This window comes from Lepidochelys olivacea (assembly GCF_965140295.1).
Source record: "Lepidochelys olivacea isolate rLepOli2 genome assembly, chromosome: 5".
In the NCBI taxonomy this organism is placed as follows: domain Eukaryota; kingdom Metazoa; phylum Chordata; order Testudines; family Cheloniidae; genus Lepidochelys; species Lepidochelys olivacea.
In genome coordinates, this window is record NC_140415.1 from 82,863,917 (window position 1) to 82,886,817 (window position 22,901).

At 40.5% G+C, this 22,901-nt stretch overlaps 1 protein-coding gene across 2 annotated transcripts in view; it reads left to right on the top strand.

Annotated features, from left to right (window-relative positions):
• ADAMTS19 (ADAM metallopeptidase with thrombospondin type 1 motif 19) overlaps positions 1-22,901 on the top strand; it is a 281,932-nt gene that overhangs the window by 71,703 nt on the left and 187,328 nt on the right. For both annotated transcript variants that reach the window (XM_084629273.1, XM_084629274.1), the window contains 3 exons: positions 4,000-4,172; positions 5,162-5,245; positions 8,059-8,216. In XM_084629273.1, the coding sequence (XP_084485399.1) occupies positions 4,000-4,172; positions 5,162-5,245; positions 8,059-8,216 (415 nt within the window). The remainder of the gene's footprint in view (positions 1-3,999; positions 4,173-5,161; positions 5,246-8,058; positions 8,217-22,901) is intronic.

Here is a 22,901-nt window from a genome sequence, read left to right on the forward strand (position 1 = left end):
GTGTCACCTCCTTTAGCACTACAATAAAAGGGAGCCTGTACATGGTGCTTTTATGGTTAATGCTAGCAATGCACTTCCCCTTCACAGGTATATTAGTTCCAGAATAACCAGTTATTTTTATTTTTGTTGGTTCCAGTTTTGGTCTTATTTTCAGTCTCTCATAATTTTGTTCAGACAGAATATTAACCTGAGCTTCTGTGTCCAGTTTCAGTGGAATAATTGTTCCGTTCAGTGTCATAGGAAGTATCCAGTTCCTCTCATCAGGCTTGGTAGATCCTAGTACGTCTATGAAAAACTCCTCAACCAGATTGTCTTTAACTGAATGCACTTGACTTTTCTGCATTTGGGATCTGCAGCATTTTGAAAAATGATTATTTCCCCCACATTTATGACAGAGTTTCCCAAAGGCAACACATAGTTTGGGGCCATGCTGTGATCCACACCTTCCACTTCACCATCTGTATCCAGTTTTTCCCCGATCAGTGATTTTCATAGTGAGTGGTTCCACTTTCTGATTTGACCTATTCTGGCTATATTCTATAGTACTTAGTACATGGATAATTCCTTCTGTTTAATTCAGTTCTTTGGCTTGTTCTTTCACAGTTTCTGCTGCCCTGCATATTTTGAGATCTTTTTCTAAAGTTAAATCTTTTTCATGGAGCAGTGTCTCACTATACACATTGTCTTTAATGCCACAAATGATTCTATCTCTAACCAGAGACTCTACCAGGTCACCAAAGTCACAGATAGGTTACTGAGTTTCCTTCATACTGTGACATATTACTCTATGGCATCATCAGTTTTTTGCACTCATGTAAAAATTTTGTATCTCTCAAAGACAGGGCCAGATTAACTCTCCTGTGGGCCTGGGGCTATTAGATTTTGTGAGGCCTCTGTATATAAGTATTTTTTCTGGGAGGAAGTTTAGTGCAGGAGGGGGCTGGGGCAGGGGATTGGGGTGCAGGAGAGGGTGCGGGGTCTGGGAGGGAGTTTGGATGCAGGAGGGGGATTCTGATCTGGGGCAGGGGGTTGGCGTGGAAGAGGGGGGTGTGAGGTGCAGACTCTGGCCAAGAGGCGCTTACCACAGGCGGCTCCCAGCTGGTGGCACAGCAGGGTTCAGGCAGGCTGCCTGCATGCTGTGGCCTCATGCTGCTCCCAGAAATGGCTGGCTGCTAGCACGTCTCTATGGCCCCTGGAGGAAGGGGGATAGAGTGTCTCTGTGTGCTGCCTGTGCCCGCAAGTTCCATCCTCATAGCTGCCATTGGCTGTGGGGATGGTGCTGGGGTTGGGGGCAGCATGCGGAGCCACCTCGCCCCACCCTCCTGCCAGGTGCTGCAGAGATGTGCTAGCAGCTTGCTGCTTCTGGGAGTGGCGTGGGGCCACGGCATGCAGGCAGCCTGCCTAAGCCCCCACTGCGCTGCGGCACTTTTAGCAGCCTGGAGTTGGAGATCGCTGCCTGTGATTTATTTTTGTGGGGTCCCCCCCTTGAGCTGGGACCCTAGGATGCAGCCCGTAAAGCCCCTGCCCTAATCAGGTCCTGCTCAAAGGTCTCATTCCTTTTTGGCATGCAGTGTTCCTCAGATGTAGTCAATATTTTATTTAACTTCATGCATTTACCTTCTTCGAACTTAAATTTGTTATAAATATCAAAAGTTTCCTTCCCAGCAACATGCAAAAAAAATTATGATTTCCCTTTATCATTTTTCTCCTCTGCCCTTATGGCTGCCAAATACAATTCAAATCTCTGTCTGAATTTTTTCCAGTTTGCCGCAACATTGCCTGACAATTTCAGACTGGAACGAGATTGCAATACATCCATTTTGGGCTCCCCCACACTTTCTTAAGCTAGTCGAGTTACTATTGTGCTCACCAAATACATGCAAAAGCCTCTATGCCTGGTGCTTCACATGCTTCTCTGGTGCCTCCCTTTGTCTCTGCTTTCAGTTGCAAACAGAGGAGTTAACTTCAAAATCACTGCAGTTTCCTTCTCATTCAGCACTTCTGACACCATGTAATGATCTTGGGGTTCATTAAACAACAAACCAGTGATTGAGAAAGGAATAAAACTGTAATAAAACAAACTGGAGAGCTTCTGTAGTGAGCTGCTGCACACAGCCATGTGGTTTTCCCAGCCCCTTCCTCCAGGGCACATCTCCAAATTTCCACACACTTAACACTGTCCCTTATGAAGGAGTGTCTCCAAACCACAATTTTTCATAAACATATCTTTACAGATAGTATTGTATTGTCTTTCACTACTAGTAAGTAATATTTTTTGAAGTCATTAAACCTAAGGAGATTATTTTAGTACTTTTGTGAAAAGCTTACTCTTATGTTTTGGAAAGCATGCTGAAATTCATAAGATGGTGTACAGGAATTTACAATGTAGGGATGAGACAGATCAATTGAAAAACATTTTGCTCAAATCTCCTAATGCCTGAAGCGTCTCAGAACATGTATCTATAATTGCTATCTCCAGCATAAATTGTGTTTCAAACATAGGATCCAAACCCACACCATGGAGCTCTGAGAGTTATTTTACTTTACTTAAATGGGAGCAAAATTGGGACCACAACTTTTGTGAAATGCAACATAGTCCAATATGAATCATGGATAGCGCTGCATTTTATTTTGTTATTTCATTAAACTTTAAAATTAGTGTTGCTAATTACTGTATAAATACCTGGCTACCTTCTGGTCCAGGAAATAAATTCAAATCCTTTTTTTTTATAATAACCTAAATTGTAGTGGGAATTTTGTTGTATTGTTGAAGAAGCAGCTTTAGATAAACAAGAACTGGTGGTCTCTATTCATCTATGAGTTTAATATGTTTTCAATTTGGAGTTTATTGTGTGCTTAGAAACTCATTTACTCAAGTCATCTTTTGTGCATTATTTAATCTGTATATAATTACAGCAACTTTTACTTTGAAGTTCTGTTTTTCTCGTCCTTTTTGTAAAACTGAGGAAAGTGTTTCAATTAAATCCTCCAGTATATGACCCTTCAAACCATTTCTTCCAAAACAGAGTTTGTCCCCTGATATTTACTAATGAATTGGTCCATGTGTACAACATGCTCTTGTTCCTAAGGGTGTGAATGTGTTTCAATCCAGATTTTTCTTTCTGTGTGTTGGGGGAGGGGACATAGGAAGGGGGAGAGGTGTGTGGACTTCAAATTTTTCCTGTATTTTCCGAAGGCAGGAAGATACTCTTGTAACATCAGTGACCCTATTTTTGTGTCAACCCATGACTTTAATTAGTATTCTTCCAGTAGCCAGACTGAAGGCAAAATCCTGTTTTGTTTTACATGTGTACACTAGAACTAGGGAAGAAGGTGAAGAGGGTTTCCCTGGCTCTGGTGTACTCATGCAGCAGCTGGACAGAATTCCAGCTTGAGCAGTATGCTGGACTAGCGGCTAACATGCTTGAATACAGTCCATAGCCTCAAACTAAGCATGACTGGATATGTATCCCTAGCAAATACATGTTAGCATGTATTAATTATTACATTGTATTATAAATGCATATGCAGTAGAACCCCTATTTTACTAACTACCTCGGTACTGAGGAGTTCATAAAATTCAATGTCTGAGTTAAAGTAGTACAGTGCATGAATTGCAGTATGGACCCCTGCACTGCTTTCTTCTTGTCCCACAAACCATTGCAAAGTGATTTCTAGTGCATTGAAGACATCAGAATATGAAGGGATGTGGAGTTGTATTTCATCAACGTCACCTTCATTATGGGCTTTCCACCCCCTCCCTCCCATTGGGAAAAATGGTTTGTATAACTGGTTGTTCATAAGACTTGTGTTTGTAAAATCAAAGTTCTACTGTAATCCTGTAGTTGTAGTTATCTCTCCACTCCCAGATGTCTTGGCAGTGACATTTCATAGTATAACTCTTTTTCTAGCAAATCCTAAAAATATCAAGTCAGTGATACTAATATAAAACTGCTATTTTAAATGATGAATTCATGTAGCAATATTTTTATGTTACAGATAAAAGAAAATCCAGGAATCAAAAACTAGGAGGAAGAGGAAGAAAAAAAAGATACTCCTATAAATTACCCCAGGAGTACAATATAGAAACTGTAGTGGTTGCAGATCCAGCTATGGTTTCATATCATGGAGCAGATGCTGCCAGGCGATTTATTTTAACCATCTTAAATATGGTAGGAAACTCTTAGAACTTATCAAGGCATTTTGTCAGAAAGAAAAATGTATGCCCAGAGATTGATTGAATTAATTATTACAATTGTTCAACAGGCATAATTAACTGTAAGTGGGCATTCCATAAAATTAAACAGACTATCAGAATGTACCATGAATGTTCAGCAGCACAGAAGCTATGATTCTGCAGACATATCTTGTACCTTCAATAATAATAATAAGCTAAAGAAGTGGGATTTGAACAGCATGATTGTTTGATTAGAAACCCATATTGTTATTTGAACTATATTCAGGTTGAATGCTTAGGACAAGAGTCTGATCTGAACTCATTATGAAGAAGTACTCTTCTCATTTAGAAGGATCTTTTGATCTTCTTGGTGGCTGGAGGAGAAGCAATCTTACGGTCTCGGACAAAGTTATGTTTCCTTCCAGCAATGAATGTGAATGCAACACACTTATTTGATCCAGAAGGCAGTGAAAATTAGTAACCGCAGTATGTAAAGAAAAAAAAATCACAGAATAAAGGATCATGAAATGGAGAGTGGGTGAAAACTTGATCACGACTACTCTGTTTGGCCCTGTGAGTTATTGCTTCTTGCCATCTGCTGCTCACTTTTAGCCTCGGTCCTGCATTTAACTCAGTGGGACTCATGGCATAACGTTATGTACATGTGGAAGTGTTTGAAGAAATGGGCAATAGTTTTTAAAGCTCTGTCAAGGTCATCTGGAAAAAGATAGAGCTCTTTTATGATTCTTGGATCAAACACTGGATAAGCCCTATCTGTCTCCTCCTCCCCACACTTCAAAAATGGTAATATCTAAGTATTGTGTTATATTTAATGTGTAGGAAATTCAAATGTCAAGTCAAAGTTCTACAAAATTAAGAGATCCTTAAATTCTGAGATTTGATTTTTTTTAAGGCTGTAATGTATTCCAATGTGTCCAATGGGAGCACTCATGTTTATTTTTTTGTTTTGTTTTTTTCTTAAAGGTTTTTAACCTTTTCCAGCACAAGAGCCTTGGAATTCAAGTGACTCTTCGAGTGACTAAGCTTGTTCTACTTCATGAGACTCCAGTAAGAAAGTACTGAATATGTCTTATTCTGTGACAAGACTTTGTAGAATGAATAGAAGGGTAGGGGCATGTTGCTTGCTGCCTCATTAAGGCATAGAATACTCATCACTTATAACACCCTGATAATTTTTCTCGGTTATATTTATAATAATTATTTGTAGTGGCGAGAGACCCCAATCAAAATTGGGAGCTCATCGCACTAGGTGCTATACATACACACAGTGATAGACAATTCCCATACCTAGTTTATTTCAAAATTGAGGGTATATATGGCTTTCAAGTAACCTAAAAATTGTAAATGATTTTTTCTTAGTCCAGGTTCATAATTTATCCTTTGTTGAAATTGGCTGGTATTTACAAACTTCAGTCCATTATCAGCTATTTTTTTTCCTGTGCATGTGGATATTACACTCTGAAAGCAAAATCCCTTTAGTTTCAAAGCTTACAGTTAGTTGTAAAATGAGATATAGGTCAGTCATATCATAAACAAAACAAGAATGTAGCACCACTCTTTCATGATATGTCTTTCAGACATAATTTTAGAAGTCATCTTTTAAATCCTGTTCCCTTGTTGAAGAGATGAATCAGCTGTTGTAAAGTGGGTCATTCTTTGGAGTGACCTATTTGTAAGCGGGGGAATAGTCCCGCTATTGTGGGGAACTTTCCTGGCTTCTGCACTACCCCGGTGAAGTGGGCTAGCGAAAGGATCTGAGTCCTCGCTCCCACTTCCTTTACCCAGTGGCCTCCCTGCCCTTGAGGACTCCCCTTCCACTCTCCTGTCTGGCAGAGTCCTCATAACCCCAACAAGGCTGGGCCCAGGATTCCTGGGGGGCTCAACCCCCACCCTGCTGTGGTCACCTAGGACAGGGGCTAGGGTGTCCCCACTCTGGGGTACTCTCTCCACACTGGGCACTTCTCTGACCCACTGACCATTACATACAAGTTAAAGCAAATTCAAGTTACTTAATCAACAATTAATTTTAAAAAGAATAAGGAAACATGGGAAAGGTTAAAGGAAACACATCAACCCGCTCTGTCGCAGGGAACATCAAAACAATGTCTCTGGAACATCAGGGCAGTTCACAGTCTGTTCCTTGTATGTCCCAGGCCGCCTTCTCAGGCCCTGGCTGTGCTGTAGGGATGCTGTGGGTTGGACACTTGCTCTGGTGGTGACCACACGCTCTCAGGCTCTAAGTGATAGGACCCTTCTTCCAAGTGTTGTTGCCACCCTGCTGGGGTTACAATCCAAGCCTGGCCTGCAGAGCCTCTTGGCTGAGGTGTCTTCCTGTGGTGGGCCCGCTGCTGAGGGTCCCCGTCACACTCTCTAGCTGCTCACCGCACCCAGCTCCGGACTGCTCCAGCCCCAGCTGCACCGCTCTGTCTCTGCACTGCTACTGCCTCCAGCTCCCTGGGCAGCTTCTTTGAGCCCTCTGGCTCTGGTTGCTACAGCTCTGCTGCCAGGACAGGTCTGCTCTGCAGGCTGCTTCTGTGACTCTGCTCCCAGCACTGACCTGCTTCGTGGGCTGCTTTTCTGGCCCCTCTGGCTCTGGTTGCTGCAGCTCTGCTCCCAGGCCAAGTCTGCTCTCTCTGGGCTGTGCCTCTGGCTTTGGGGCTGCAGCTCTGCTCCCAGGACAGGGTCTGCGCTCTCTCTGGGTTGCTTTTCTGGTCCCTCTGGATCTGGCACAGCTCTGCCCTGCAGCTCAGCTTGGGCCCCTGCTTTCTCCTTAGCTCAGCCCCACTCTGTCTGACCCAGGCAATTCCAGCTCACACAGAGGACGGGAGCTCCCTGGCCTCCTGACTCCCTGATTAGCCTGCCTGCCCTGTCATTCAGGCTGAGCTGGAGCATTGGCCTCTCCCCATTGTTCCTGGGGACTCAGTCTCAGGGTCCTGATTTCCCATAGACCCATCCTCTTTTAGTACTGGGAGCTAGCCAACCAAAACACCCCCACTGAATGTTAGTAAGGGGCAACAGTCCTCTTACATATTGTTCCCTTATCATATTTTAAAGCAGTAGTATGTGGACTTTTTGTTATTTTACAAAGTATCTGAAAGTTTTGCATATTTTAGTTAGAGTTCACAAAAATAAAAAATGGAATCTTATTATCCATGTAAGAGAGATTTTTAACTTATACATTTAAATAAATTAAATTATACTTAGGCTAGTAGTTAAAGAAGCATTTCTTGTTTAGACATATAGTAATCCTCTCAGGAAAAAAAGATCCCTCAAATCCAAACACTGGATCTTGGTATCAGTGCTCTCCCTAGATGCAATGAACTCCAGCTGGTATCAATGGAAGATCAGCACATATGGGGAGAAGAATATGGGTGAAAAGCTCCAATGTATGTATCTGAGGGCATAATTTTCACCAGCATTGATTTAATTAAAGTCAAATGAAGATGGCTTCTGTTCTTGAAGTTAAAACAATTGTGCCATGTATATTTTATGACAAATGAAATAGAATATCTTTATTAACTGAGACAAATCACGTGCTTATATTTGTAAAATTATTTGAGAACATTTTTCTTTGTACACATATCTTATATATACTACAGGAAAAAAATCATTAAAGTGAAAAACAAGGAATCAGAAATATATTCATATCTAGACAACGATAGATTAACAATGCATGGCAGACAATTAAATCTATTATAATAGTTTCACATGAGTAACTGGGACTAACTGTGGGGTGAGGCATTGTTAGGAAATTCTGATTTGTGATCTCATAACTTGTACATGTTGACAATTAAAAGATGAAAGAAATATACATTGTGATTTACATGTTCATATAATAAAACAAGCAATTCAATTTTCAGGCAGATATGTATATCGGGCATCATGGGGAAAAAATGCTGGAGAGTTTCTGTAAGTGGCAACATGAGGAGTTTGGCAAGAAGAATGATATACATTTAGAAATGTCAACAAGTTGGGGAGAAGACATGTCATCAGTAGATGCAGCCATACTTATCACAAGGTAATATTTTCTAAAAACAGTCTCTTAAAAAAATAGCCTGATGTCTTCTTGGCAGCACTGTAGAATTAGAGAAGTTCAGTTGTCTTGTGAGGTGATACAGTTTGGCTTTAGCTTTAGCTATGGAAAGAAATGTGATTACAGCCTTCTCTCCTGCTCTTTTCTGGTAATTAAAGTGAGCTATTATTAGAGATCAAGTTGTTAGAAGGACAGGTGCTGGAATAAATTAATGATATAAAAAGCAATTTGTCACCTGGTCCTGATGTTATACATCCAGGAGTTCTGGGGGAGCTTCAGTTTGAAGTGGCTGAGAGGCTACCAAAATATGCAATCTCTCATTCAAAAGAGCTACTGTTCCAGAGACTTGGGGGGTAATACATGCTGTACCTAGGGGTGATCTGGAGAATAACAGACCAGTAAGTTTTAAATCTGAATCTGGAAAATTGTTTAAAATGATCATTGAAAATTTAATACCTGGAATGATAGGGTCTAACCAGCATGGTTTTTATAATCTGCTAGCATTTGTTGAATGTTTAAATAACCAGTTGACATTATTTAGATTTTCAAAAGGCCTTTGACAAGTTCCCTCACAAGAGGCTGCTAAAGAAACTAAGTAATCACAAGATAAGAGGCAAATACTGTCATTGGCCAAAAATAGACTAGGAGACAAAATAAAGAGTTGGATTAAATAGTCAATTTTCATTATAGAAAAAGATATTTTTGAGGGGTTCCTCAAGGTTCTGTACTAGTACTTGTACTGTGCTAGTTGTTGTTTAATAAATATATTAATGATCTGGAAAAGGATGAACAGCGAGGTTGCAAAATGTGGATGTGATGTGAAATTAGTTAGGTTAACCAAGACAAGAGAGGACTGTGGAGAACTTCAGAGTGACCTAACCAAGCTAGATGAGTAGGCAGCATGTTGGCAAGTGAAGTTCAATGTCAATAAGTACAGAGTAATGTATTTTGGAGGAAAAAAATTAAACTATTCATACACAGTGCAAGGTGCTAAATTTACTGTATAAACTCAGGAGAGGGACCTGGGGTGTCACTGTGGACAGCTCAATAAAGACTTCTGTTCAATGTGCATCTGCAGCCAAAAAAAGCAAGCAAGATGTTAGATTACATAAGGAATAGAATGGCGAATAATACAGAAAAGTCAGTGGTGTTGCCTCATTTACATTACTGATGCAGTACTGTTCACCCCATCTCTAAAGAGATATTGCAGAATTAAGAGGGGGTTCAGAGAATGGTGACACAGATGATTGGGGGTTTGGAAAAATTCCCATGAGGAGACAAGAGAAAAGTTTATAATTGTTTACCTTAGAAAGAAGAGGAGGGACGATAATAGTACATATAATAATGAATAGTATAGAGCAGATTGGTTGGGAGCCTCTGTTCTCCCTGTTTCATAATACAAGAACAAGGAGACACATTTAATTAAATTCAAAAAGAGTAAAAGGAAACATTTTTTTCATTCTATGTGTAGTTAAACTGTGGAACTCATCACCATGGGAAGTCACTGAGGCAAAGAATTTAGCAAGATTAAAAAAAGGATTGGACACTTTTATGGATAGCAAATTGATTCCAGTGGGAGTTAGCTGGTTGGGCATTTCTGAAAATCCCACTAGGCACCCATCTGCATTATTAGTAACTGAAATACCTTTGAAAATCTAGACCTTAACCCCCCTGTACTTCCATTTCCTCTAAAATGGAGAATAACACTTGAGGTCTGTCTTGGCTAGAATAGGAAAGAGTTTTTAAAGGTGTTAGCTAGCACAGTCTAACTAACATTTTCTAAAACTAGTGGAGGTAAGACAAGGTATACTTTAGCGTGTGCTAGGTGGCAGGTTGAAGCCTAATTTAAAAATTAAACATAGCACTATTCCCCTGTGATAGTGTGCCAGGAGGCCGAGTGATCAGTGTACCTGACTTCAAGCCCCTTGCTTCTCTGCCTGGGTTGCAGAGGTGCCATTCCTGACTTTAGGCCAGGAATCTTCTGGCCTCCACATGCATCTGGGCCTCAGATCTTAAGGGGGTGTGGTAGGTGGACCTGGGCCCTGCTTGGGTTGTTAGCACTTCAGGATTGTCCTGGAGTCTTCCAGAATTAAATATTAATCTTTAATGAAAGATTATGTCATGTGATGAAACTTTCAGGAATATGTCCAACCAAAATTGGCAACCCTAGGGCCCTCCCTCTCCACTAGGTCCCAGCCCAGGGCCCTGTGGAAATCAACATCAGCAGAATTCTCCCAGTACAGAGTCTAAGCCTGCTGCCTTGGGCTCCTTCCTACCTTTGTCCCTTCAATTTGGGGCATGGCCCTATAATCCAAACTGTCTTTAGCTTGGAGTGGTGTCCACTTATAGGCATGGCCCCTATAATCCAAACTGTCTGTAGCTTGGAGTGGGCCAGGGTGGAGAGGCCTAGCCCCACAATGTCCTTAAAGTCACCTAGTGAAGTTCACTCACTGCCGGGTGCTCCCCAGTCGCGTCAACGGTCTCTCTTGGTCAGGGAAGCAGTCCTTCTCCCCAGGCAGCTGTCCTGGCTGTCACGCTTGTCGTGAAGCTCCCCTCAAGTACAGAGACCTCCTGCCTCTTCACCAGTCAGCCCTGAACTTTATTTTGTTTTTCTTTATCTTCTCTTTTTTATGGTGAATCAGACTTGACTGAATAGTATATAGCCACCGCCAACAATAATTCCTTAATACTTAGCTGTTTATATTCTTTCAAGTTGCCCTTTGTCTTTCAGGTAATGTAACAATGCTTTTTAATAATAACTCATTTCCCTGATGTTTCTACTAAATCACATAATGTAATTTTTGTTACCTGAAGACTTTGAATTCCTCAGAAAGCTATTCCCTTTCTTTTTCAAAGCCCTTCCATACCTATAAAAAGTGATTAGTTGTTTGTTCCATGTTACAGAGAGCACATGATCCATCTTTGTGTCTATTTATTCGAAAAAAGAGTTTTGTTTAAGCCACGATGGCAAGTTAGTACTCTAAACAAAAGTACTTTGTTACTCCTATCCCGGCCCTCAACTCTAGGGCACAGTACAAAAAAATCATCATCTTCTTTCATTAATCCAAATTTGTTGCCATTCCTCTTTTAAATGTTTCTGTAGTAGGCTTTTGAATTCCTGTTTACTCAACTGTATATCTCTGTCAATTCTTCCATTTCTTACAGAATTTTTAGCTGGTTTGTCCTACATTTCATTCCCTGTTATCCCAATAGCGATAGCCATTAAGATCCAAGCTAATGCTATATGTATCCTCATCTGTACTAACTCTGTTACTCAGATCCAATTTAATTCTAGGATTATTGCTACTAGTTTGACTGTCATGATATGCTTTTATATTGTATGCCAAAACTGGGAATTAGTACATCTGCCGTCCGTACTCTTCCTGTTCTCCCCCCACCCCCCTTTTTTTTGGACCCATCTGTAAGTATTTGACACTTTTCACCATTCTCTCCATAATTTTACTCAGAACATAAGGGCAATTGGTCTACAGGCATCCAGTTTTGTGGACAGTTTTCCTGGTTTTTGTGTTGGAATTACTACTGCATGTTTTCACCCTACTGATATCATTCCTTCCCCCCTACCCCCACATAGTGTTATATAATTCCAAGAGAACCCTCAAACTGATTTCAGACAGATATTTAAATGTTATGTTACATATGTTATCTTTACCTGAGGATGTATTCTTGCTGATATCAGTAGCTTTTTAAAGTTCCCCCACAAAACCATTCATTCAGTATAGTATCTTCATTGTTACCTCAGTTACATAAAAAATCCTCTCTTTCAATAAATGTTTTTTAAATCTGGTGGGAAATTTTGCTTTGATTTTCATCATTTCTCACCTCTCAAAGTTTTTGCAAAAACTTCTGCTTCCTTGGTATCAGAACTTTTAACTATTTGCCAGACCTAATGAGACTTGGGATGTGGTTACCTTTAGTCTCAATCCAATTCATTTTTCTAATTTGCCTGTATATTTGTGATGTCTTGGTATCTTTAGTTATTCATCCGCAGTACTTCCTCCAACTCTCTGATTTTTTTATATTATGTTGTATTATTTTTTGTATTATTGTCTTACTACTTTTATACTTCATTAGCTCTTCGCTGTTCATTGTATTTTTAGCTTTTTATAGGCTTTGTTCCTTTCTTTAACTGTCACGTTGCACTTCTTATTCCACCATAGAAGTGAGTTTATAGTTTTGGGGTACTTCACAGAAGCTGCTGCTATTAAACCCTTTGTTACGTTGTCATTGAAATTCTCTGTCAAGCTGTGTGCAATCCAGCAAAAGATTGTGATATCCCATACTAGTCATATTTCACCATGAACTTCATTCAAAATTGCATGAATACAGTCCATTGACAAATCACTAACATACAAGTATTTTTGCGCTGCCCTTGCTATAATTTTCATTTTTTTCTTTTTCCCCATGTTTGTGATGTACAATTTCACTTCTATCATAAATATAATAAACATTTATTTTTTTAACTGCTACTAGTATATCATCACCTATTCCTTCAACAGTTTTTATCATATTGTTTATAGAAAGAGACTGTGTCTGCAGTTCCCCTTTGCCTGTGCTGATTCTCTTCCTTTTCTACTAGATGCTTTGAGAATCTCCTTATGACTTCTGCATATGTTGCTAACAGTTTTTGGCTTTTGTATCTCTCTATCTTATCTTACTGTAATTCACTCTCTGCATGCCTTACTGTGATTATCACCACAGTTACTATATTTGATCCTTGTCAATAGTTTTCATAGGAATGCTCTCCCCCACATTTACTCCAACTCGTTTTCCCTTTACAAACAGTTGCTACATGCCCATACTGTCAGCAGTTATAACAACTTGGTGATGGGAGGATATATGATTTTTTTTCTGGATATCTGAAACTCTAGTGTTATTTTCTCAAGTAGAGTCCCTCCCTTAGTGTAATCAGCACTGCTGTTGATGGCTTGCTTTCTTCTCCTTGTTTACTAATTAGTCACTTGATTATTAACACTTTATCTTTTCCTATGCATCCGATGAAGTGAGCTGTAGCTCACGAAAGCTTATGCTCAAATAAATTTGTTAGTCTCTAAGGTGCCATAAGTACTCCTTTTCTTTTTGCAAATACAGACTAACATGGCTGCTACTCTGAAACCGGTCCTATGCTTTTGGTTATCTCATCATTGGTCAGTTTTAAGAGCACTCCACGTATTACCCCCTTCATTTCAGTCAAATACTTTGGTAGCTGCCTATTTATTTTAACTTTCCTTAGTGTCTTAGGTTTTAGCAGTTTATCAGCTTGCTCTTTGTCTTCACATTGAACGAAAAGATCCCCATCTCACAGTCTTCTGGCTCTTATTATATCCCCTATGTTTTTAAAAAAAAATCCAGTCAACTACTTTCACAGGATTAATGTCACCTAATCTTATTTCTTTGGCTAGGAATCTTACAATTATAACATATTGGTTTATTATTTCCTTCCTCAGTTTTGCTTTTTTTGCTGATGTTGTCATCATGATCTTCTGCTTCTTTCTTTCTTTCTTTCTTTCTTTCTTTCTTTCTTTCTTTCTTTCTTTCTTTCTTTCTTTCTTTCTTTCTTTCTTTCTTTCTTTCTTTCTTTCTGTTTTTCCCCTACTTTGTATTCATTCTCCTTCTCTAGTAGACTTTTTCTTCATTTTCCAGGGTGATTTCATTTGGGTCAGAAATCCCCCCGCACAGCAAACTGCCCAGCCCAACCTATCAGGCGTGAACTGATCTAGGTTCTCTGCTTTTCTTCCCCCTGCAGGACTGGCATTGGCTGCAGGTCTAGTGGAGTGGAGCTAGCGTGGCCCATAGGCTCTCTTTAACCCCTTTTGTGCTGATGTGAGGTTTCTCTGCTCCATCACATCCCCTTATTCGGAATAACCTCTGTGACCGAGTACCTGGATGGGCCAGACTGAGAATGCCACACTCAGGACAGACTGCAAGAAATAGGGCAGAAAATCCCCCAGACTGGTGGTTTATTCTATAATTAGATTCACCAAGCCAGTAACAAAGGAGTTTCTGTAGCACCATACTGGTAAACAAGAAGCCAAACATAGCCCCCTTTAGGCATTCCAGCCTTTGGCTCCCATCTAGCAAACAGATCTAATATAGTGATAGGTCACTGAAAACCCAGTTCACCATTCTTAAAGTTCTACCAATCCCAAAGGATCAGACACTTACCCTACTCTACCCTACCCTACCCTCAGGTCAGTCTGTATTTCAGATCTTACCCAAATATCATGCTCTCAGCCAATCCTTAGTAAACTAACTAAAATTTTATTAAGAAAAGAAGAGAGTTATTGAATGGTTAAGGAATCATATACATACAAGTAATTTTCAGTGTTCATAGCTCAGGATCATTGCAGTGATGTTATATCTGTTGGCTTGTAAAAGTCTCCTTGGAATTATCCCAATAGGTCAGAATCCAAAGGCAGCTTAGATGTTGCCTGTTATCAGAATTGCTGTTAATGGCAAACAATCCCATCCCATTAATATTGATATTAATGGAATTTGGATATTGGCAAAAGGCATGCTGCTTTTTAGTAACTTTTTTTGGAGGGAGAGATCCTACATAATCAATTTCCTGGCTCTGGCCATGCACAATTGAGCACCTCTTCTGTGTTCCATGATTTTGAAATGACATATCTGTTGCCAATAAAGTTTGGATTCTGGATGCCCTACTTGAGCTTGGTGCTAAGCAAGTGCAAGTAGCCAAGAAGTTTGGTATCTCAAAGTCCGTTATTTCATTTAATTTTATGGGGGCACGGGAACACCCCACAATGTTGTTCCATTGCATTGATGCTTGACCTTAGGAGTACAAGTGTCAATGTAGTGGAAAGCAGGCAGAGGCTGGTGAAGCTCTGTGGCTCTGGTTCCAGCATAAGCTTGGCCAAGGTACTCAACTCTCTGGGCCAATGCTGAAACAGAAAGTGAGTCAGCTGGAGGCAGAGTAGGGGAAGGAGTTCATCCCTTCAGATGGCTGTCTCGGTTTATGGAAAGCCTGGCACATCGCTCATCAAAGCAGCAAGGCAAGAAACAGGATGCTGACTTTCTGACAACTGCTAAATGGAGGGTGGACACCTTACCAACATTCTAGAGGAGTTCCAGCCATTTGACATCCTTAGTGCTGATGAGACCGCTTTCTTCTACTAGGGCTATCCTAACAGAAGCCTTGGCATGCTGGAAGGAAGATTTGCAGGAGGGAAAAAAGACATGGACCGTATCACACTGCTGTGTTGTGCAAACATGGATGAGACAGAGAAACAGACTCTTATGGTGATCAGAAAGAGCAAGTGCCCACATTTCCTGACGGACCACTCAGAGCTGCCCATGATCTACAGAAGCTCAGCAAATGCCTAGAAAACTAGTTTGTTGTTTAAGAGTGGCTACAGATCAGGAACAGAGAGCTGTCCTATCAGACTACAATGTGTGCCTGCTGATTGACAATTGCCCAGCTCATTCAGCTAATCTAGAGCTATCACACATTGTTAAAATTCTTGCTTCCTAACATAACCTCAGTCACACAGTTGATGGACACAGGTGTCACCAAAAACTTCAAAGTTCACTACTGTGCTTGTCTTAAACCTCTCTTCATGCTGACCCACACCTAAGAACAATGGATGTTGTTAAACAACAACTCTGCTGCCCTTGATCTTGCTAGGGAGTCATGGGCCACTGATCTCCAGAAGACTTTTGGAAACTCCTTCTGAAAGGGAGGGTTTGCATCAACAGCAAAAAATGCTGCTTGGTGGACACCAGTGTGTTGGCTGATGTTTCAGTTCCTGAAAACCTAAGAGCAGAGGAATTTGAGGTCATTGTTGAGTTCGACAGTCATTTGCAGGTGGAAGGTGTGCTCACTGATACAGAACTTTTGGAAACAGTAGTGGCTGTTAAGCACCCACAGGCTACTCTTGACCAACAAGAGGATAGTGCATTGGGAAAAGAAACTCAAAGAGCCTTTGCTTGTGGACATTATCCACAGGATATCCCAGAATTGTGGCTTTGAGAACAGTTATGAAGCTGCTTGCAAAATTGAAAAAGATTTACAGGGGGAGGTGGAAAACTGTAAAAAGTGAGTGTTGGACAAATGTTTTTAGAAAAACTTTTTTTTCTTTGGTGCTTTTAAAAAGCTTTTATTTTATAGAATTGTGTGCCACTGTACTCTTTGTGAGACACAACAAGGTGAGACTTCCTAAATTTGCTCTAAGCCCTATGGTATACTATTATACAGTGTATCTATTTGTGTGTCATGTTTGGTTGGGGTTTTTTTAGAGCACTGTATTGAACTGAAAGTTAACAATTTCACTTTGCAGTGTATTGTAGTTCCATGCTCCTATTTCTGTGCATCCCCCTGAAAACAGAGCCTTCTGCTTATTGGCAATATCTGGAAAATAGCACCTTTTTGCTCGGAACTAACCTCGGAGAGGTTGCTAATAAGCAGAATCTACTGCATTAGTAAAAAGAGGTTATGGAGAGAGCTGGGAAAGTGGGACAAATTGAAGCCTAAGCTGTCAGAGACCTGGCCCTTGTAACTTTGCTACATACTACACTCCAAACTTCTCCATACTAAACTTACAAACTTACATACTAAACTACACTCCAAACTTCTCCATACTAAACTCATCCTCCAAACCTAGCCCCACCCAGTTTTGTGGGTCATTTAGGTTAGTTCTGTGGGTCAGAGACTGTTTTCATTGTTAAATGTTTGTATGCTGCCGAACACAATGATCCTTGATTGGGGGTTCCTATTACTATGGTAATACTAATAAGACTACATCTAAGAAGCTTCCAAAAACTCATCAGAAGGCATCCCCAGTCTGACAGATCTAAGGAAGCCTGTCAGACTGAGACGCAAACCTAGGGTTTAACAACTGTGAGTGTGTTGGCAGGGCCTGGGACTAGATGATATGGGCGACTAATGGGGAAGAATGAATGGGGAGGGGGCATGGAGAGTTGCCAGGCATAGATAAGTAGGAAAGCACAGCAGCTGGTAGCAGGGCTGATGAACAGAACTAGGGAGCAGGGCTGAAGAACAAAGCTTGTTGCAAATGCTTCAAGAGTTAATTAGCAACTATGTGATAGCTTTAAAAAGAACATATTGGACAGCCCCAGTGGCTTCTGACAGATCTCTCTTCCCCACCATATCCTTGAAGGCAACAAGCGGTATTAGTGTTTCAGGCAGGAACTGGGGAGAACTTCTGGAGATCAGTCTGCCCATGCCACACAGCCCAAGTCATTTTGAAACCTAAAACTTTCACTTGACCAACTGCTCCCCTTAATATGGGCTTCACCCCCAGGCCCTGGACTCCTTCATGTTTCTGGCAGCGCCAGCAGCAGCTTCAGGAGGAGGCAGGGACAAACAGGCTCTTGTAGTGTATTACCTGCAGTAGCTGTGTTTGACCCAGAGCTGGCTGCATTTCATTGGTGGGTGAAGTGTCTTCTGTTGTATTTCTAGATTGTAAAATGCTTCTATCAGATAATCCTGTTTAAGTCTTGATTTTTCTGATTTTCTTTTTAATAATAATTTGCTTAGTTCATACCACTTTTTACCTGTGAATTACAAAGTGTTTTATGCAGAGGGGTAAATATCATTATCCCTTTGGGGAAACTGAGGCATAAAGCGGCAAAGTGACTTGAATGAGGTCATACAACAGGTCAGTGTCTGAGCCAAGAATTAGAGCCTAGACCTCCTGAGTTCCATTCTACTAGTACTAGTCACTGGACCATACTACCTCTCATCTCAGGGCTGCTTTAGCTTTAATAGATCATACCAGCATGGCTTGCTGACTGTGGGAATGTTTTGCTAATCCAGACTCCCTCTGCACATCGTCAAAGTTTATGGTATTGTTAACCCCATGTGTGGCTACACTTGTGTGTTTTGTTAGTTCAAAGAGTTTCATTCTGTTTTACAAATGCAGAACAGGCTCCCTTGTCATAACTTGCAAACAGCCTTGGACAGTAGACCTGCTTTACTGAGAGAAATAATATTTAGACAGAGGAATACCAACTGTTTACTCTATATTCTACAAGTAGAAACCAAGTATTATAGCTTATTTAACTGTTTCTGTAGCAGGCCTTTTAAAAGTTGGCCCTTTCCTTTCTATAGCATGAAAATGGAGCAGCAGGACACAGAGTTTTGAAATGGGGACACAATGCTCTTCGCAGGTCAATGAACTCTATGTGTTTTGAAACACAAAAGGACTTAAAAATAAATACTGAGTATCAGATTTCTAGAGAGACTTTTTAATGGCTTTATATGTTTCACAGAAATATGTATGCCTCACTTTTCATGGTTTCTTAGATTCTTTGACTCAACAATCAGTCAATCTAGCTTTTCTTCATGACAAAGGTTTCTGTATGAAACTATATACCAAACTTTTCTACCACACTTTTATCTTCTACATGGGAAAAATAGGCTGTAGTGTTTACAATAGATGTGTTGTCAAATGGATTACTTTCCTTTAATTTAGAACAGTCCTCCTTGAGTGCATGGTTTTTATCTGGTTCTATTTTTCTAGTGGTAGGCTTATTCTGATGAAACAATTACATGTTTAATGTAAAGTGCCATAGAAGGAAAGAAGAGAGAGAACAAGTGTGTTGAAAAGGGGATTAAAAAAAGTAGATGAGAATGGGGCTTTATTATAAGGAGAAGTTAGGAATTAAGAGAGAAATTGCTTTAAGGTCTCTCTTGTTAAAATAATCTGATGTACACTTAATTGATTAACACATCACTTTAAAGATTTTCATATATAGAAATATTTTTCTCTTTGAAGAAAACTCACATCCATGCAACAAGGTCCAAATAACCATGTTATTTAAGTCTTGAACTTTGGCTACACTGAGAGAACCCAGATACAGTGGTTGTTTAGGGAGCATTATCATCATGTCTCCATCCTTGCCCAGCATAAGCTTGCATGGAGGGTGGAATTGAAGGCAGGACAGGGGAAGGCCCAGGGGATCCACAGTTACTATCTGTACACCTGGGATTTTATGTGGCCCCAACATTGAGGTATCTGAGTACCTCTCAAGTACCATACAAATGATGTACCATGTTTAGCTGCTGGTCCAATCTACAGCTGGCTGTAGTGCAATGCAATGTACTGTGATGTGTCTGAATGTGCATTAGAAGAGCTTCTGTATACACACAGAGAGAAAAACTGTTAAATAAAAAAGTACTTTTACCTACTAATATTGTCTGCTTAGTTTTGTTTTTGTGACATAAGCAGAAACTTAATTTGTAGATGCAGAGAGCCAATGATCCATATACCAACCTGCCCTTTGTTTAGCTTACTGTACAGCAGACATACTTTTAAAAAAATGGAGTTTTCCTTTGCAACTGACTTTGATTAGAAAATTATTTGTATTTGCCTTCAATATCTAAAAAGATTTCACCTTAAGTTATATAGGATAGAACTTCTAGTTAAGTGGAATAATAATAATAGGCATTTAATTCATGTAAAGTAAATGGCAACTTTTTATATAGATAATTGATACAAAACCATTCTTTCGAAACATTAATCCTCACAACACTTACAGCATGCTGTAGGTAGGTATGTATTACTGTTTCCACATTATCGAGAAACTAAAGCAGTGGGGTCCAATTACTTAGCAAAATCTACCTAGGAGAGTATGCACCAAGGCTAGGATTAGAACTCATGAGGAATTCACGTTTTCTCTCGAATGGAGGGAGTAGGCTATACCAGCTAAACATATCTGCTTAGAATATTCTCCTAGTCCTACTGACCCATCACATATTAACCTACCTACATCAGATGTATAGATTCATAGATTTTAAGGCCACAAGGGACCATTATGATCATCTAGTCTGACTTCTTGCATAAAACAGAACTAGAGCTGGGTGAAATTTTTTGGATGGAACTCTTTTTTTTTTAACTGAAAAATGCAGATTTTGGTTTAATGATACAGTTGTGAAGTTTTTGTAGTTTCGGCAGGTTGTTTCAGATTTTGGAAATGTCAAAAAGAAACATTTGATTTGACCCCAAATGAAATTTTTGACTTTTTCAATTTGCTGAAAATTCTGAAAAATTTTGGTTTCAGTTTGACCCAAACCAAATTCTGTTTCCAATCTTTTGAAACCGATAGCAAAGCAAACAATCCATTATTTGCAGAGCTCCACACAGAACCTCTGTCAGTAATTTCTGCATCAAGCTGATAAATTTTGTATGAGCTATAGCATATCTTTTAGAAAGACATTGAGATGTGATTATATGACTGTGGTGGAGAATTCACTGCATCGCTGAATAAGTTGCTTCAGTGGTTAATTACATTCAGTGTTCAAAATTGTTCCTTATTTTTAGTCTGTCTGGCTTCAGCTTTCAACCACTGTATTGTGTTATGCCTTTTTCCGCTAATGAAAAAATTGTGTACTATCAGAAATCTCTTCACTATATAAGTACGTGTAGACTGTGATCAAATCACCTCTTAGCCTTCTCTTGGTTAAACTATATAGATTGAGTTTCTTAAGTATCTCACTATAAGGCATGTTTTCCAGATATTGGAAACCTTTTGAACCATTTCCAATTTTTCAGTATCCTTTTTGAACTTTGGACTCCTAACCTGGACACATTATTCCGTTAATATCTAATGAAAGAGGTGATGCTGCCTCCCTGCTTCTATCTGACATTTCCCTGCTTATGTGTACAGGTGTGGTGTTTACCCTCTTTGCTACAACATTGCACTGGGAGCTCTTGTTCAGTTGGTTATCTTCAATGACCCCTAAGTCCTTTTCAGTGTAACTGCATTCCAGGATATGGTCTCCCAGCTTGCATGACTTGTATACATTGTTTCTAGATATATGACCTTGCATCTGGCTGTATTAAAATGGATGTTGTTCAAAAGAATCCATCTTACAATGTGATCCAAATCAGTCTATATAATTGACTTGTCCCCATCATTAATTACCACTCCACCAACTTTTGTGTCATCTGCAAATTTTAACTGCAGTGATTTTATATTTCTTCTTTGAGTGCTTCTTCCTGTGTGTAGTGTGCTTCAGGTTATGCCTGTGTCCCAAGCACCAGGATCAGATAACTTTTACCTAGTGGTGTCCATTTGGTCCACACATGATCTCTTTTCTTCCTCTGCACTGACAGTGTAAAGGGGGCTGGTGAACTTTACTCAGTTCCTTCTTACTGCTCATGGTCTAAGATGGAGCTTTAGGTTTCTTGTAAATAGTTCTTTAAAAAAGTTAGTCTAAGTTGTTTTAGTCTAGTTAGTTAGGAAGATTGTTGGGGCATGGTTCCCTAAATTTTGGGACCTCCCTGCTTGGGTAGGCAACGATTCCAGTACCAACCCATCCCTAGTTCTTCTATTGGTAGCCAGGGAGAACATGCCAAGAATTCCTGGCTTCGAGAATGATCAGCTTCCTGAAACCTTTCCTAGTAAGAGATGATCACAATACCTGTTTGTACTGCCTGGTGGAAATCCATGCCCCATCCATCTGCAGGTCATTCCTGAGAAGGACAAAGCAGTCAAAGGAATTTGGAGTTTAAAGATTCCTCATGGAGAGGTCCTCAAGCGCAGGGACAGCTTCTGACCAGGGAGACCCTCCCCCTCTCAAAATATGTCAGACTGAAGAAAATAGGAGCATCCCTTATAGTGCTACTCTGACTGATTCAGCAGTCCTTCTCTCCTACCTCCTTGCCTACCCCCCCATTGGCATCAGAGACTTAGGTAAGCCAAAGCAAACATGGAAGGGAGAGACAAGCGCTCCCCATAAAGACATGAGGTAAAGTTCCTCATCCAATTCCCCTAAGAAGAGGCAAAAGTCTCCATCTTGTACCAAGCCAGAAGATACCACCTGCTCTGGAACAAGACTGTCTGGTTCCAGAAGTGCCTGGAATGGGACTTCATCACTTTTTAGTACTGGGTGGTACTTTGACACCACCAACAACTGTATCTGCATCAGCACAGCACCGATGGCCCAAGTTACAGAAAGGAAAATTACTCCATTCTCTCCAGGCCACTTCTCAGCACTGGGCAACCTAATCATGCTTCTTGAACCAGAATAATTGATATTCTCTAGATTCCCAGTCCTGGTACCAGGACATCTCCCTTCGGTAACTCTCAGTGTTCCCATCTTCAAGCCAAGGTAGAGCTAGACTGTCGCCAGTATGGTCAATGAGTAGAGTCCGGTACTGAGAGTTCCCCTGTTAGAGTTGGGCTCAAACTCATTGGAGTCAGGAGGAGGATATGGGGACTCCCAAATCCCTGTCTGGGCTCAATCCCCACTCTGGAGATGGAAGTGGCCAGGGTGTCCTAGTATCCTCTTTTATATGTACTGGAACCCATCACCCTGGGTCCCCACACCAAGGGGGAAGTCCCACACAAAGTACTTGACCATTGAGCAGGGGAACCTCAGAGGTGTAAGTTTCCCAAGGAGGAGGAACAGCTACCACAGCCTCCCCAAGAGTCTCCACAAGAGCAGCCAAGAGGAGAAGACCAGCTAAAATGCTGGTGACCTTGTCCTTCTCTTTGGACAAGGCTGGGATTCCAGCTTCCTGTCATATCCAGATGAACCTAAGATCCAGAAAACCCCTCACAGACAGCTGGACATCCTGCACAGCTCCAGACAAAGTAAAATGGTGCTCACTATAAATGAAGCTATTGTCAAACTTGTCACTTTGGCAGATGACCATCACAGTTCCA